At 56.0% G+C, this 16,408-nt stretch overlaps 1 protein-coding gene across 6 annotated transcripts in view; it reads right to left on the reverse strand.

Moving 5' to 3' along the window:
* GDPD5 (glycerophosphodiester phosphodiesterase domain containing 5) overlaps nucleotides 1–16,408 on the reverse strand; it is a 96,164-nt gene that overhangs the window by 1,325 nt on the left and 78,431 nt on the right. For 4 of the 6 annotated variants that reach the window (XM_066369019.1, XM_066369025.1, XM_066369050.1 and 1 more), the window contains 11 exons: nucleotides 13,950–14,048; nucleotides 13,627–13,720; nucleotides 13,106–13,251; nucleotides 10,014–10,096; nucleotides 8,723–8,873; nucleotides 7,970–8,188; nucleotides 7,138–7,295; nucleotides 6,726–6,873; nucleotides 5,216–5,298; nucleotides 4,568–4,582; nucleotides 1,899–2,011 (listed from right to left, as the gene is read on the reverse strand). In XM_066369019.1, coding sequence (XP_066225116.1) covers nucleotides 1,899–2,011; nucleotides 4,568–4,582; nucleotides 5,216–5,298; nucleotides 6,726–6,873; nucleotides 7,138–7,295; nucleotides 7,970–8,188; nucleotides 8,723–8,873; nucleotides 10,014–10,096; nucleotides 13,106–13,251; nucleotides 13,627–13,720; nucleotides 13,950–14,048 — 1,309 coding nt within the window. Of the gene's footprint in view, nucleotides 1–1,898; nucleotides 2,012–4,567; nucleotides 4,583–5,215; nucleotides 5,299–5,326; nucleotides 5,720–6,725; nucleotides 6,874–7,137; nucleotides 7,296–7,969; nucleotides 8,189–8,722; nucleotides 8,874–10,013; nucleotides 10,097–13,105; nucleotides 13,252–13,626; nucleotides 13,721–13,949; nucleotides 14,049–16,408 lie in introns of those variants that run through there. The other 2 variants (XM_066369032.1, XM_066369060.1) reach the window with 2 other exon arrangements.

Genomic DNA, 16,408 nt, shown 5'->3' on the forward strand with positions numbered 1-16,408 from the left:
GACACACTAGGCGCAGCGTCCCACCATCCCATCACATCCTTACTGTTGCTGACTGTGCCCCCCCCCCCCAATCTGGAGCACTTCATGAATAGGGGGAATCTGAGCATCTGTGTCCCCAGCGTCTGGCACAATGCTGGACACAGAGCTGAGGCTCAGGGAAGGTGTGCTGAGTGGAGCCAAGCCCACCCTGAGGGGACTCAGGGCTCCTTGGTGAAGTGGAAGGTCTCTGGAGAGGACTTCTCAACCTGGAGTTGGGGCAGGGCTGGAGGCCGGTGGCTGATTCCTCAGGCTGCACTCAGAAGGTGCTCAGGTAATAGTCACTGGCACTACAGGAGAGGTGGGGAGCCTGGATGGGCAGAGCCCACCAGGCTTTCGGGGCTGGCCTCCTGCCTTCCATTCATCCACCTGCCAGGCCCTGGTCGCTTCCTCCAGGAGCTCTCCAGTGTGGCCAGAGGGCTGTGGGATGCCAGGGGGGCACTCCAACCCAGTCTTGGTGCTCAGGGAAGGCTCCCAGGAGGTTTTTGAGCTAAGGTAAGCAAGAATCTGTGTATCCTAAGCACTTAAAACAGTGCCTGGTACTCATCTGTTAGAGGAATGAATAAGTAAAGGAGCGAATGAATGAGATGTTCACACAATCCTTGATCCTTGGAGCCAGCCCCACCAAAACCAGTTACCCCACTGGGCTCTGTTTCATTCATGCAGTGTTTACCAGGTACCTGTCTGGGCTGGGCATGGCAGTAACCCTCCAAGTACCCTGTGATAGAGTAACAGCCCATTTTACAGACAGGGAGTCTGATGCTGAGAGAGGTTAGATAGTGTGCTCCAGTTCACACAGCTAGTTGGGATGCAGCTGGGATTTGAATCCAGGTCCACCTGAGTCCTAAATTCTTTACAAATCTCTCCTCTGCTCTCTTTTCCCATGCCCACCTCTCTCGCCTGAATTACTGAGGTGCAGACTGGAAGAATGCCATGTGAACAGGAAGATGCCCATCTGTAAGCCAGGGGAGAGGCCCGGACCAGACCCCTCCCTCCCAGCCCTGCCGACACCCTGATTTTTAGACTCCTAGATTCCAGAACTGTGAGACAGTAAACTGCTGTTTAAGCCTCCCACTTGGTAGTACTGCACTTTGTTATAGCCCTACTGCAAAAAGGGCCAAAGACAAATCCACCCACAACCCTCCTCTGCTCTCAAAATGAAGCCCAAGTTCCTGATCACACACCTGGGGCCTGAGAACCTCCTCACCCCCACCCCTAAGCACCACTGTGGGGTGAGCCAGCCAGAAGCCCCTCCGCTCAAGCCACAGGGAAGGCCGCCTGGCCCTCGGCGCCCTGGAAGACGGTGCTGCCTCGCGGCCTCTGAGCCGCGCTGCTCCTGCAGGACACCCTTCGCTCGCCCAGCCCTGACCTCCGCCCGCCACCCAGGCCCCTCCTGGCCGTCTTTCCCATCTCAGCTATGTCACTTCCCTTCCTCACTACCCCAGGGAACTCGAACCACTGTCTCCTCTGTACCCCACTCTGGTTTAGCACCCTCATCCTTTAGAGCGCTAGTGACACCCAGTTTCCCGTGTATGTGCTTATATAGCTGCCTCCTCCATCAGACTGGCAATGTCAGCTGGCTGGCAATGGGTGAGATCAGTATCTGGGGTCCTGGTATGAACCAGGCAGGGGGCACAGGCCTTCAGAGCAGACTCCTCTCCCCACCCATGCATAGCACCCCTGCCCACCACCCACGGGGCTGCCAGAGAGCCACAGGATCTGAGTCGATGGCTGCACGTAGAGGGTATGTGTGTCTATATGTGAATGTGACCCTCTACGCATCAGGATGTCTGCGCCGTGTTCCTGCCTGTTTGTGCTGGGTGTGAATGCATGCACACACATCTGTGTGCGACGCTGCCTACCTGAGAAGATGAGCTTCTCCTTCATGATGCTGACGTCCCGGCTGGGCCGGTGCACCGCTGCACTCAGCATGATCTGCTCGGGGTTGTAGCTCCGGATGCCACCCAGGCGCCACCTGCAGAGATGGCCCCGTGGGCATCAGCCCCCCCTTCCCTGGAGCAGGGATCCTGCCCACTTCCAGAGCCTCTCTGGATTTGTCCTGAGAGACCAACAGGACTCATGTCTGACTATACAGAGGGGCCCAGTGATGGGCAGAGCTGGAGCTTGAGTCAGTCCCCAGCCAGGGCTCTCCTGCCTCCCTCTTACCTCCAGAACCCAGGGCAGCTCCCCTTGCCCAGGGAGATGTTCTGGGTTGGTTAGTTTTATCTCAGGTGCCCCCATTTATGCACCTGGCTGTCTCTGGATGGTATAAATTTGGGGTGGGGATGGCTTAGCTGATGACTCTGATGGCACAGCCTTGGGTGCACACTAGTCTCGGGGAGTCCCAGCTGATGTCTCCTACGGCTCCGTTACCGTGACCAGGCTGAGTGCAGCCAGAGGCAAACCCCAGAGAGGAAGTGAAGGAAGGCAGAGGTGAGGGGAGAAGGCACGGGACGTGACTCAGAACTGGTCTTCACTGGTTCAGAGCCAAGGGCATTACAGTGAGTTGGGACAGGACCTGCTGCTATCTGTCCCAACCACCCTGGAAGAGTGGGGCATATACTCCCCAGTGGGGAGGACAGGCTGAGTGTTAATCCCTCTGATGGCCGAGGCCGGGGCTGGGGGTAAAATTAACCAAGTGGGTTGAGAGCTGGGGTTGCACAGGGCTTACAGGGGCCAGGCTGAGCCAGGCAGTTTTTCCTATTCTGGTTCCTCGGAACTAGTCCCAAATCCCCAGCCTCTGAGGAACTTAATACTTTTCCTGTGACCTGGACAGAAGGCTTCACTGGACCCCCCACTCCCACCAAGAGAAGCAGGGGTCAGCTTAGAAACAACCCAACCCCCAGGGCACTGAGCCCTGCTGGGTGGATGAAGGGAGCCCAGACTCCACAAGTAATCAGTTGTTTCCAGATGGGGTCAGCGCAGCAGAAATGGATAGACAGATGGACAGGCAGAAGGGTGGGTGAACAGAGCCGACAGACAAGGGCAAAGCAGGAGGCAGAGGGGAAGGCGGCCTGTGCTCTGGTCGGGCTAGCACCCTCCCTGTCCCTGCTCTCTTATTTATTGCTGTGTCCCTGGCACCAACCTCAATGCCTGCCGTGTGTGTGTGTGTGTGTGTGTGTGTGTGTGTGTGTGTGTGTGTGTTGAGAGAGGGGCTAAGTGCCTGTTGAGTGAATGAATGGAAGGAGGAAATGACCTTCTCCTCAAGGGTTCCCTTCTCCATCAGACTCTCCTGACCCAAGGGAGACAAGGATGTGGCCCTGGCTGTGTGCTGAGCAGCCCAGCATGTCTGTTCCAGCTCCTGGGCCATCACGGGCCAGCCTCCCCAGCACACTGGGCCCACGTGTAAAGGCCTGACTCCTGCAGGCCCGGCACAGCACCAGCCAGCACATGTGGACATCTGCTTGCTGAGAATGGGGGAAGGACTGGGTAAATGCACCTTCACTGGGCTCCCACAGCCGAGGAGCAGTTTCTCCTAGAAGCTGGTCAGTGAAGCCGCTGGACCCAGGAGGGCCCAAGGCACTTGACCAAGGAGGACTTGGCTCCCTGAGACCTAATTCTCATCTTGGAAAATTAAGATTAACTTCAGAATGAAAATGTCAGGCCAGGGTTTCTGCAGCCATCACACCCAGGACAGGAAGCTCGGCACTGTGGGGCTCCCCAGGGGAAAGTGGGGACATGTCTGTGTGGGGAGGGTCGGAGACAGGGAAAGGGAGATGGAGAGGAGAGAGACACAGGAAGAGAGAAAGTGATGGCAGAGGCAAACCCAGAGAGGGGGAAGGCAACACTGGGAAGGGAGGGACAGAACTTGGTAGGGCGTGCTCTGGGCAGTGGGGCAGGCCCTGCAGTGACCCTGGGCAGAGCCCTCTCCCAGAGTAAGATGCGCTGGTACTGAGAGGCCCGGTCCGCAACCGACAAGGGAACGCTGGTTCCTCGTCTGCAGAAACAGCAGAAGGAACAGCGGCGGGGCACACACAGCACGGTGGGAAGAGAAGGGAGGACCACTGGGGAGGGAGGGAGGACTGCTGGGGAGGGAGGGAGGACTGTGGGGAGGGAGGGAGGACTGCTGGGAAGAGAAGGGAGGACTGCTGGGGAGGGAGGGAGGACCGCTGGGGAGGGAGGGAGGACCTCTGGGAAGAGAAGGGAGGACTGCTGGGGAGGGAGGGAGGACCGCTGGGAAGAGAAGGGAGGACTGCTGGGGAGGGAGGGAGGACCACTGGGGAGGGAGGGAGGACCGCTGGGAAGAGAAGGGAGGACCGCTGGGGAGGGAGGGAGGACCGCTGGGAAGAGAAGGGAGGACTGCTGGGAAGAGAAGGGAGGACTGCTGGGAAGAGAAGGGAGGACCGCTGGGGAGGGAGGGAGGATCGCTGGCGAGGGAGGAGGCTTCGTGCGAAGGCCTCTGGGAGGGTGATGGTGAGGGAGCCTGACCCAGGGACAGGGCTCGATGCAGGTTTTCAGAGGAACTGGAGAAAGGGGTAGCAAGGAGGAGGGAGAAAGAGCAACAGGAGGAGGAAGATCACACCAGAATTACCTGATCAAGTGATAGCTGTGAGATGCCAGAGTGCAGCAGAGAGGGGGTGGGGGAGAGAGGAGGGACATGCGCCGGGTCAGAGCAGTATGGGACAGAGAGAGAACGTCAGTCAGGAATAAAATCCCATCCCGTCGGTTCAGGCCCTAAGCCCTCTTCCCCTGGGCCACCCCTACCTCCCCTCTGCCACCACTATCCCAGCTGTTGTCCTGAGGGGTGGGGGGTCTCCAGTGGCACAACCGAGTGCTGAGTGCTGGCCTCGGGCAACAGGTGCGGGGACTGAGCTGCAGAGGGGCTGACACCTGTGAGTCCACGCAGCACGTCATGGCAGAGGTTGGCTCTGGGCTCCCCTCTGGGTGCTCATTCCAGCAGCCGCCAGCGCTGGCTGGGGGAGTGGGCTGGGGTGAGTCCACGCAGCAAGTCACGGCAGAGGTTGGCCTGGGCTCCCCTCTGGGTGCTCATTCCAGCAGCCGCCAGCGCTGGCTGGGGGAGCGGGCTGGGGGCCACTGGGAGTCCTTTCCTCCCCACACAGGCCATCTGGTCAGGCCTTCTCCTGGCCCAGGGCTCAGGAGGAGGGTCACCTCGCTGGGCTGGGAGTTGGGTCTGTCTTGGGGCAGGGGAGGCCAAGGAAAGTGGTCAGAGCCTACTCACTTCTGGAGCATGAAGATGCCAACAATGAGGGTGAAGGAGATCAGGTCGGCGGTGACCCACATGAGACAGTACTCGTCGGGGGGCTGCGGAGAGATGGCCGGCGGTCAGCCTCCAGTCAGGGGTAGTCCACACTGGGCTCCAGACTGAGGCTCCATGGGCAGGAGGACCCCTGTCACCACTGGAGAGGGGCAGGGGAGGACCTGGAGGCATGGGCTTTGTGCTCGGGGGCGTGTGTGTGTAGGATAAAGGAGATCTCTGTGGTGCTCAGGGTAGAGGTGCTTTATGTTAAGCCTGGAGGGCTTGTGTGCTCAAGGGGGCTCAAAGCAAGAGGCAAATGATGAAATACGAGTAGATGAGTGTGAGGGTACGACATGACCAGCGGGTGTGCAGGCAGGTGGCATTCGTGTGGGTGTGCGAGGTGTCAGCGCAGTGTGCAGCTCCGGGGCTTTCCCTCCAGGACGGTGGGGCGGGGCCAGGAGGGCAAACCTCCGGACCTCAGGTGAACTGTGGAGAAGGGGCAGGGGGCACTTCTTACTGTTAGTCAACTCCTGTGGCCCCAGAATCCGATTGTGCTCATTGCTAACGGTGGCTCGACTTAACCATCCATAACCTAGATCCAGTTCACTGACTCTGGTACTGTCTTAGCCCTAACGAGGCCCTCCATCTGCCTTTCAGTTTCTCAGAGAGGTAGCAGTGGGAGCAAAGGAGGAAGATCAAGGGCTCTCCCCCCAGTGGCAGAGTGGGGACTGGAATTCAAGCCTGTCTACAGGTGCTCAGTCAACCAATTGAAAACCGGTTTGATTTGCTATAATCTCTGAGCAGATTTTAATGTTCCCTATTCTTGTCCTGTTACCCCCTTTTATTATTATTATTATTATTATTATTATTATTATGTGAGAGGCAGGGAGGCAGAGACAGACTCCTGCATGTGCCCCCAACCAGGATCCACCTGGCAAGTCCCCTACCAGGCAGTGGTCTGCCCAACTGGGGCCATGGCTCCATTGCTCCATTGCTAAGCAACTGAGCTATTTTAGCACCTGCGGCGAGGCCATGGAGCCATCCTCAGCGCCCAGGCCAACTTGCTTGAACAGATCAAGCCAGCTTCTCCTGTGTGCCTGACTAGGTATCAAACCTGGGACTTCCACATGCCGGGTCAATGCTCTACCACTGAGCCACCCGCCAGGGCCCTGTTACCCTCTTCTTATAATGCCTTCCCTTCCTTTAAAACAAAATATAATAAACACCCTAAACCAAAAATCCCAAGTCGCTGTTTCTAGTTCTCTAGGGGCTTTAAGTGATGTTTTTCTCCCTGTGGGTTAGGCCCAGGTCCCCCTATCCCCCAGAGGCCACAGAAATCCTTCTGGTGCCTCAAGCCTGTACTCTTCAGAGGCTCCCCCAACCTGAGATCCCATCAGAGAGCCCCCAGTGTGGAGGCTGCACCCTCCTGGGTGCCACAGGCAGTGCTCTTCTCCCCCACTGTGCCCTCTGACCCCAGTAACCCCCAACTCACCATGATCCAGAGGGGGGAAGGCACCTGGGACAGGGTGTGGGAATTGTCGGAGGTCACAGACGGGACCCCCGCGCACCACAGCAGGGAGAAGAGCCACGGCGCGTTGACTGTGTAGAGGTTCACACTCAGGTTCCAGGATGCGTAGTCCCTGTGGGTAGGGGACAGAGGCTGTTCAGCCCACAAACCTGGGCCTCTGGGAAGCCTGTAAACGATCCTGTCATCCCACAACTGTCCCGGGAGGAAGGAATCTTCACTCCCAGAGCACCAGATTCAGAGACAAACCCAGGTCTGCCTGATGCTCTTGATTTCTCCTCTTTAAACCAGAAGCCCCTGTGATTCTAGCCCTCTGCCCAGATGTGCAGGTGTGTGTGTGTCTGACAGACAGACAGGATGGAGCAGGTGGGATAGGCACCTGAGCTCCTGGCGGGACACCTGAGTATAGCGCAGGTTCAGCCATTGGATGTGGCCTCTCCGCAGGCTGGTGGCCGCCTCCTTGGAGCCTGACGTCTGCTGGAAACCGGGAGCCACCTTCCGTACAAAGGGCCTTTGCCTGTTAGGCAGCCACATGACCTGCAGGCAAAGAGGGTGTGACCTCAGATTTCTCATCTGTAAAATGGGTTTAGAGCATCTACCCCTCCTAAAGCATCTGGAAGGTTTAAGAGACAGGACCTGGCACACAGTGAAAGCTTACATATAATGATCATAATCAGGGGACGACTTGGTCCCAGCCAAGGCTGTGAACTGTTTTGGCAACAATCCAGGGAGCTTCCCCTCTAGACACTGCTAACCCAAATGTCAGTTATTCTGCTCGTGGCCACCAGCATCCAGTGTGCATCATAAGCTGGTGTGGGATTCCTCTGATCTCCAAATATTACACACAAGGTTGTGGGCAATGCTTCATGGAACTAAGTGCTTCAGAGAATCTGGACTTGCTCCTGCCCTTTGTACATTTTAAAGGACTTCCTTGTTCCCAAAATGACCCCATCAGGGAGATGAGGGGAATGCTATTCCCATTTTGTAAATGTGGAAGCTGAGGTCTGGAGAGGGGATATGGTGAGTTTATGCTGGAGTCCGGCTCTAGGCAGGCCTGGGCTTCCTCGGGAGGTGGGGCTGGGTGGCCCTCCCAGGGGCTGGGCAAGGTTCGCCAGGGGGCGTGGCTGGGCTGGGCGTGGCTGGGCGGAGCTATGGGCGTGACTGGGCTCCCTAGGGGCGTGGCTGGGCGGAGCTAGGCTGCCAGGCCTCACCTGGTGCTGTGGGAAGCCTGAGCGCAGCAAGGCCTCCAGTGTGATGTTGAGGAAGCTGCCACGGTAGGGATGTTCCCTCGGAGGGTCACGCAGGTTGAGCAGCAGTGTGGCATTGCCCTTGGCCAACTCCAGAAGCTCAGCTAGGCTGCAGATGGACTGGTTCTGGATCTCTCTGTGATCGGAGGGTGACAGGGAACTGGCCGTCCAGAAGGGGTCCGTCTGGCAGAGACAAAGACACACATGGATGCCTCACCAGCCCTTTGGGAGCCTCTACATGCCTTCCTGGCTACAATCGTGGAGACCCCTGAGCTGCCAGTGTCTACTGATGTGTGTCAGGCAGATGGATGGCTATGGCTGTGTGGAGGCTCTAGGAGACCCCAACCCTAACCTCGCTTCCTCACACCCTGCTTACCAAAAGAAGTATTTGCATGGCATGTCTCCCAGACCCCAGCACACTTCTCCTTTAGCAACATTTCAGACCAGAGAACCGATCTAGAGTTTTACAGTTGACAATTTTTACTATTAACTATTGTTATCAGCTTTTTCTGGTGAAGGAGACAGAACCAACACAGGCGATGACAAGCACACTGCCAGGGCTACCGTGGCAGGAGCCCAAGGAGGCCACTCACCAGCCTGGCTGTGAAGGCAGCTCGGGAGTGGGGTCCCCCGAGCTGACGGCCACCCAGCCCTCCCACGCCAGGGGGTTCGCGCCCATGCTTTCCATGCCTCTGACCAGGACAGGTGTAAGCAGACCTTCAGGAACCACTGGCCGGCGTTGAGCCTCTGCAGGACAGTCCAGTTGAGCATGGAGGCCGGCCTGCGGGCGAGCTCGGGGAACTCCTCCTCCACGTTGGTGGTGCGCCGCAGGGTGGCGTCATGCATGAGGAAAGGCACGCCATCCAGGCTGCAGGAGGGGGTCCCTGCGTCACTATCCACCCAGGCCCCTCACCTGCCCACACTAATCACCCCTCACACACACACGCACCCCCACACTTCTCCCCACCCACTTACACTGACCCACCACAGGACGCAGGCAGGCCTGGCCCCTTTCTCAGGCTCCCCGTCTGCCCAGGGAAGGCAGTGGGCTGGCGGGTGATTCCTCAAGTTCTCTGTGAGGGTCAGATGGGGGTAGGGACTGCTGAGGAGGGAGGGCAGGGCCTAGTCTCTTAGTGACCTTGGAAGGTCGGTGCTACCTCATTTGAGAATGGTGAAACTCAGGCTGAGAGAGGGTCCAGTCCACAACCAGTAAAGGGTAGAACTTGGCTTAGAACCCAGTGCATGCAATGCCATAATGAGAACAGGTCAAGGCAGGCCCCTCTGAATCTACCTCCCACCATCCTGGTCTATCCCACCGCAGTTGCCTAAGCCTATCCAGGTCTTAGTGTGAAACAGTAAAAGGACCTGTGTCCCCCTGCCTCAGGCATTTTACCACCGTCTACAATAAGTTTTTATAAATATATCATTCTGCAATGTCTGCACTGGGAAGGTGTTCTCACATAAGCGGTGCTCTTGTGCAGCACACAATCTATGCAACTAAACACGGCAGTCATGCCTCTCTCCCCTTCTCAGAGACATCTGTCATGAGATGGGTGTGGATTCTTCCTGCCCTTTATACTGATCTACACATATACCTACATGTAGAAAAAGTGTTGGTCATCTTAATGTGGTCTTTTACAATGTAATTGACATCACAGTGAATGTATCACTCTGCAATGCGCTTATATCACTTATCAGAGTGTTTGAGCTCCATCTTTCTGAGAGCTAGTCTTTTGTTAGCTAGTCTTTCCTTCAAGTGGATTGGTGGCCGGACGCCAGGTCCCACCCCCTGCTTGAACCAAGAACACCTGTTCTTTTCTCTGTTTTATATCCTGGAGTTTGGCACAAGATTTATTGTCACGAACAGAGTGCTTGCCCTGCAGTGGATAATCCAAGCCTCTTCCCTCTCTCCTTCAAGACTCTGGGACCTGAGGTTTCTCCAGCAGAGACCTGGATGTGGATGAGTGAGGATGGGAGGCGGTACCATCCTCCCAACCCCAACACCTACCTGATGGTGACATCAGCTTGTAACCCATACAGCTTCTGCTCTAGGGCCTTCCGGAAGGACATCAGTGTGTGCTCTGGGGCCAGCTGCAGGGAAAGAGGGTGGTGAGAGGAGAGCTGAAATTTAGGTGATGTACTCCCCCCATCGGCCAATGAAAAATCTTCCCTGTTGGGCCTGGTTCTCATTCCATCTCCTCCAAGCAATAGCTCTGTGACCTGGGCACCCACACAGCTTCTCGGAAGCTCAGTTTCCTCATCTGTTGAAGCATGCCTGCCTCACAGATTTTTGGGTGGGAGTGGGAGGCAGGAGCAGTTAGTGTTAAAGTATATAAATGTAGGCATGAGAGGGTTTCTCTACAGTCCTCTGTCTTATGGCAATCTTGGGCTGGAGCTGAGTGCCAAGTTTTCCCCTTGTTATACCCCAAGTCCAGGTAGAGATTCTTGAGGGAGAGATGAGGGTAGACAGGTGGCAGTTTCAGATAGGTGATCAGTTTCCTCATCTTTACAGAAAATGACAAGACCATCTCCAAGATTGGTACATGGATGAAAAGCCCCTGACATGCTGTCTGATAGACAATTAGTAATGACAATTGCTAACCCTATAGCATACACATCAGAAGAGCTTGGTTCTAGTCCTGAATCTATCCTTAACCAGCTTTGTGACTTTGGGTGCATCTTCTTCTTCTATGAACCTCAGATTCCCCATTTACCTCTTGAAAGAGCATATTCACTATTCTTTGAGGGTACGCTCCACTTGGGAGTGGAGGTTCAAGTCTCTCTAGATCCAGCTGGTCTGGAGACCCTGTCATACTCTTCTCTGCCACTGGAGGTCAGCACCATACCAGAGATTGGGGTAGGGCCAGGAACAGTACAAGGAAGACAGGGGGAGACTCCTGACTGTGACGGGATGGGGTGGAAAGGGTCCCCATGACTGATACCATTCCCACCAAAACCTGCTCGTTCCCATTTCCTATCACTCTGGCCATGCAGGACGACTAGCATGGAAAGGGCTTTGGAGCTGAGAAGAAACCATTCCATTTCCCAGTTCTGGGCTATCACCTCACCTTTTGGATTTATTTATTTTTATTATTATTTTCTTTTTACAGAGACAGAGAGAGAGTCAGAGACAGACGGGAAGGGAGAAAGATGAGAAGCATCAATCAGTTTTTCGTTGTGGCACCTTAGTTGTTCATTGATTGCTTTCTCATGTGTGCCTTGACCGTGGGGCTACAGCAGACCAAGTAACCCCTTGCTCGAGCTAGCGGTCTTGGGACCAAGCTGGTGAGCTTTGCTCAAACCAGATCAGCCCGCGCTCAAGCTGGCGACCTCGGAGTCTCGAACTTGGGTCTTCCGCATCCCAATCCGACGCTCTATCCACTGCGCCACCGCCTGGTCAGGCTCACCTCACCTTTTGGAACCTCAGTTTCTTTAGCTATAAAATGGGCTGATGGTATCAAGCTGATAGGTAAGATAACAGATATGAGCAGTCTCTATAACATGACTTTCTTCCTTCCCCTTTCCTTGGTGCAGGGCAGCCCTGGGGAATGTGCTACCTGTCTCCCAGTCAAGTGGGCTGTGTGAGGCTTCACCCAGAGGTGGAGCGGGGCCACAGAGGCAACTAGCGAGAGGCATGCGTGTCCCACCCATCTCGTCTCTAAATGGACTGCGCCCAGGCCTCCACAGGTGACCACCCAAGAGGCATTGCTCTGTCTTGCCTGAGCTGGGGCTGCAGAAGGTAAGCTGTGGATAGGCACAGAGGAAGTGTTTGGGAAGAAGTGTTTCTAGAGGCTTTTTTCAACTCAGTCTCCCTGCACTAGAGGCTGGCCTCCTAAAGAAAAGCATGGGAAGTTGGCCAGTCAGGGAACTCCAGCAGGGCCCTAGGATGTATGCGCAACTCCAGGGTGACTTCTTAACCTCCACATCAGGGCTCCCACTGCCTCAGGCCTAACCCCACATGTGGTTCTGCTGTAGGAGGGAGTGTGGGTGTGTGTGGCAGGGGAGGGTTGTCACAAACTCAAGTGGGCAGGCCACTATAGTTAAGAGTGCAAGCTTTGGCCTTGGCTGGGTAGTTCAGTTGGTTAGAGTGTCATTCCAATATGCCAAGGTTGTGGGTTCGATCCCTGGCCAGGGCCAATACAAGAATCAACCAATGAATTCATAACTAAGTGGAATGACAAATTGATGTTTCACTCTCTTCCTTCCTCTCTTTCTCTTTCTTCCTTCTCTCTCTCTAGGAAAAAAATAAAGTAAAATAAAGTTTTCAAGAAGTCCCCAAGCACCCAGTGGAGGTGGGAAGTTGAGAACCCAGGTTCAAGCTGAGAAAGCCCTGTCCAGAGAAGCAGGAGGGCCTTCCCAAGACACCGGGAATGTCCACCAGGCTCATAGTGGGGCAGTTCACATGTGCTAAGCCCTACCTCAAGGGCCCTCGGCTCAGAGAGTCTCATTATTTCAGGGTACGAGGTGAGGAAGCGGTACAGAGAAGATGCAGTGGTCTGGGCTCCCGGGGCTGCCGTGGGAAGCCTGGTGCTGGAGTATGCTCTGACGGGAGGGTCTACTGCAGGGCCACAGGGGCATCAGCAGAGGCGCAGGTTGCTGACTTCGACTCCTTCCTCTCCATTTCAACCCAGTTCAACGTCAGCAGCTTCCCTTTGGCAGTGCGCTCTGAGCTACACCCCACCTCCCTGCCCCACTGCCTGGTGGGTCCTCCTGCTGCCTGGCCACGGCCTGCAGGCCCTGCTCTCCACCCCACGCCCGGCAGCTCCCTCTTCTGGGCCTTCCTAACCCACACCGGCAGGGTCTGGCCCTGGCCTAAAACCCTCCATGTCTTTCTGTCCAGGGCACTCTTGACAAAAGTTACATCGTTTTAGCAAGATGTCTTCAGGGTTCTTCAGGATTTGATCCAATCTAAGTTCTCCAGCTTTCATCAGTCCTTCCCGGGGACCCCTCAATGGGCTAAAAATTGTTGCTATTATTATATTACAGGTATGATATTCATTTCCCTACAAGGAGATGGGTCTTTGTTTATCTCCTCCTAGAATGGCAGCTGTGTTCTCCCGCCCCCACCCTAGTCTGATAGGGCCCTCAGGTGGCACTTACCATAGGGGCCCCACGGTGGCCAATGATGGCGGGCTTAGGGCCCAGGTTCTTTTTCTCCATGATGCAGGGAGAGGAGATGGTGAGAGGGGCCAGGTAGAGAGCAAACACCACGGCCAAGAAGATGCAGAGGATCGCCATCTGGGAGGCTGTGGACACAGGCCGTGAGCACTGCCTACTGGCGCTTGGCTCCCACCAGGCCAACTGTGAGCCCTGGGTAGGTTGTGGGGGACTCCTTTTCCCTCTGCCTGTCAGGACCCAGATGCTCTGGAGAGACCTTGCACTAAACACAGCCCCATCCTTGCTGGAAAGGTGACCCTGGCATCTAACTCACACACACACGCCAGACAGAGTTGCAGAAGGGAAATAGGCAAAGCCACTCTGAAAAGAACACCCCCCTCCCCTGCACTGACAGCAAGGGCCCTACCTCATCCCAGCGCACCCAGGTAACATCTAGGCGAGGGCAGGATAGGCTGGCCTTGGAAGGCATGGTTGGGGGGCAGGTCCTGGCCAGTCATACTTACAGGACCGCTCTGCCCGGGCGAACTGTCCTGCCACAATCCAGGAGAGCGCAGTGATGGTGGCCAGGGCCCCCATGTGCAGGAACGGAGCTGTGCCCTTGTGTGGGAGGGGCAAGAGGACCATTGGCTCGCAGCCATGCCAGACCCTCTGGTCAGCAACATCCTGATGGCCCATCTCGGGGGCAACTGGGAGTCCCGGGACCCTGGGCTGTAGCACACTCCCTGCCCCCGCCCCCCAGGCTTGGTCTGAGGAAATGGAAGAGGTGGAAAGGCACTGCCTTCTTTCGAGGGTTTGGGGGAAGCAGCCCACCCCACTCCCCACTCACCTGCAGGGAGATCAGGAGCACCTCCCACTCGTCCTCCCACAGCTGGGCCACAGCCGACATGGCCACCACTGTGGACCCCAGGATGACCACCAGCCCTATCTGGAAGGGGAAGAGCCACCAGACAGGAGGTCAGAGCAGGTGTGGCTGGACAGCCCGAGGGTCCCCAGCCAAGGGGCAGAGGCAGAGACTAAGGGGGAGACATGGAGAGTGCAAGAGAGGCAGACAAAGCAGGGGGAGCAGGAGAGACCCAGGGACAGCCAGACAGACATGACAGCAAGAGACAGATGCAGGAGGAGGCAGGCAGACCCAGCAAAGAGGAGCCAAAGACCCAGAGGAGCAGGAGGGAAGATGAGGTGGGAGGGAGCTGGAGCCCCAGGACTCAGCCCCACTGAGGCTGTGAGGAGGGAAGACACTCGGCAAATCTGGTAAATTTGGGGAGGGAGCTCTCCTGGGGCAGCAGGTCACATCCGAGGCTTCCGCCAGCCCTGCCAGCAACCTTTGAGGTGAAGGGTGCCTTGCCTGGACCACAGGAGCAGGAGGCTGGGGAGCCAGGTCCCCTGCAGGAGCCTTCTAGCCAGCCAGGCTCCCAGTGGCCCTTCAGGCGGAGCAAGCAGAGGTGAGGGAGGGTTCTGCCCGCCTGCCCCACTGCGGAGGCTTGCTCCCTGCCCCAGTCTCTGAGCTTCCAGACTCTAACGGGTCAGCGGGGCTGCCGCACAGCAGCTTCCTGAGAAAGCAGGCAGTTCTGACAGAAAACGAGATGGAACCTTCACAGGATAGAGTTCTTTGGGGGAATAAGGGATCTGAACCATCTCACACAACCTAACATGCTCCCGCAAACTAAGTGAAGCCTGGTTTCCGGCTACTTAGTCCCCAGAGCCCCCCTCCTTGAGCCCTGGCACTCACTCTACCCACCTTCCTACACTGCCAGGCAGGCCTCCCTAAGGCCCAGGTCATACCTATACCCTAACGCCCCTACCTGGCTCTCTGTAATGGCCAGTGAAGGTCACCACACACTGCCCCAACTGACTTCCTATGGCCTGCCTCAAGCTGTCCTCTCTGCTAGTGGGGCCCTCGCCCCTCTTTCTCTCCCGACAGAGCATTTCTTAGCTTCTCTCAGCAGTGTTCCTTTAGTTGTTGTTTTAAGTGCAAGGAGAGGAGACAGTTAGATAGACTCCCACATGTGCCCTGACCAGGATCCACCTGACAACCCTAGGGCCAATGCTTGAGTACCAAGCTATTTTTAGTGCCTGAGGCTGATGCCCAAACCAGTCAAGCCACTGGCTGTGGGAGGAAAGAGGGGAAGAGAAGGAGAAGGGGAAGAAAAGCAGATGGTTGCTTCTCCTATATGTCCTGACCGGGAATCAAACCCAGGACGTCCATATGCCAGGCCGATGCTCTATCCACTGAGCCAGTGGCCAGGGCCTCAGCAGTGTTCTGAGAACCTTTTAATAACCAAACAAGTCCTAAATGAGTTTCTAGATGATAAGGGCAGAGTCAGGGACGGATCTTGGTTCCCTGCCAGGCAGTAAAGAATCGTTCTTGCCTGGGATGAAGTTTTCCTTTGCAGGTTTGTCATTCCAGCCTATCCCTCTGCAAATAAATGTTCCAATAAGAAACAATAGTAAGGCTGAGATGGGCAGACTGTGACATGCCTGTCCGGGGAACATAGAAAGAAGGAAGACGCAGGTCTGTGTAGGGCCTGTGTGCCTGGGTCTATGGGAGGCACTTCCTGTTTTCATGTTTATCCTCCGAACATCTCAGGTGACATATTATCTTCATTTTATATAGAGAGGAACCAGACTCACAGACCATAAGGGTTTGCTCGGTCATGTAGCTTTGAGGGGGTGGATCTGGTCCCAGCCCCCATTCCGCCTGTGTCAGAGGTCATGCTGCAGGGGCGGGAAGCCAAGCAGTGTCCTAACCATCCCTGAGAATCCCCCTCAATACACAGGCACCCTGGCCCCTGCTGCCCCGCCAGGTAGGCCCTGGGCACCACAAGCATCTCTGAAGGGTCATTTCTGAGAGCATCTCATTGCAATATTTAATTGCTTGTGGAGATATAATAAAACGAATTCCCTATAATCCTAATGCAATTAGAATTTTTATTATGAGTTTCAGTTGCGGTAGTGGCAGCACTGTGCTCAGCAGCGTCGCTGCACCGTTCAGTGCCTGTGGCATTTCCCCCACACGTGTCCTTAAGCCACAATAACAGCACCAAATCCCAACAATGTGACCACCACTCCTCAAATAGGACCAGAAAGGAGAGACCCCACCCAGAAGGCCCAGAGGCAGCCCACTGTCCTCTGAGCACACAGTCTTTAGTTTCTGTGCTAGGGAGACCGTGGTTTGTGATGACAGCGGAAAGGACAGGGATACAGGAGGTACATCCATCTGTTCAGTGAGCCTTGCCTGGGTGCTAGGACCCAAAAGGAGTTGGATCCCAGCCAGGCAAAGGTGCC

This window comes from Saccopteryx leptura, chromosome 1 (genome assembly GCF_036850995.1).
Source record: "Saccopteryx leptura isolate mSacLep1 chromosome 1, mSacLep1_pri_phased_curated, whole genome shotgun sequence".
Classification (NCBI taxonomy): Eukaryota; Metazoa; Chordata; class Mammalia; order Chiroptera; family Emballonuridae; genus Saccopteryx; species Saccopteryx leptura.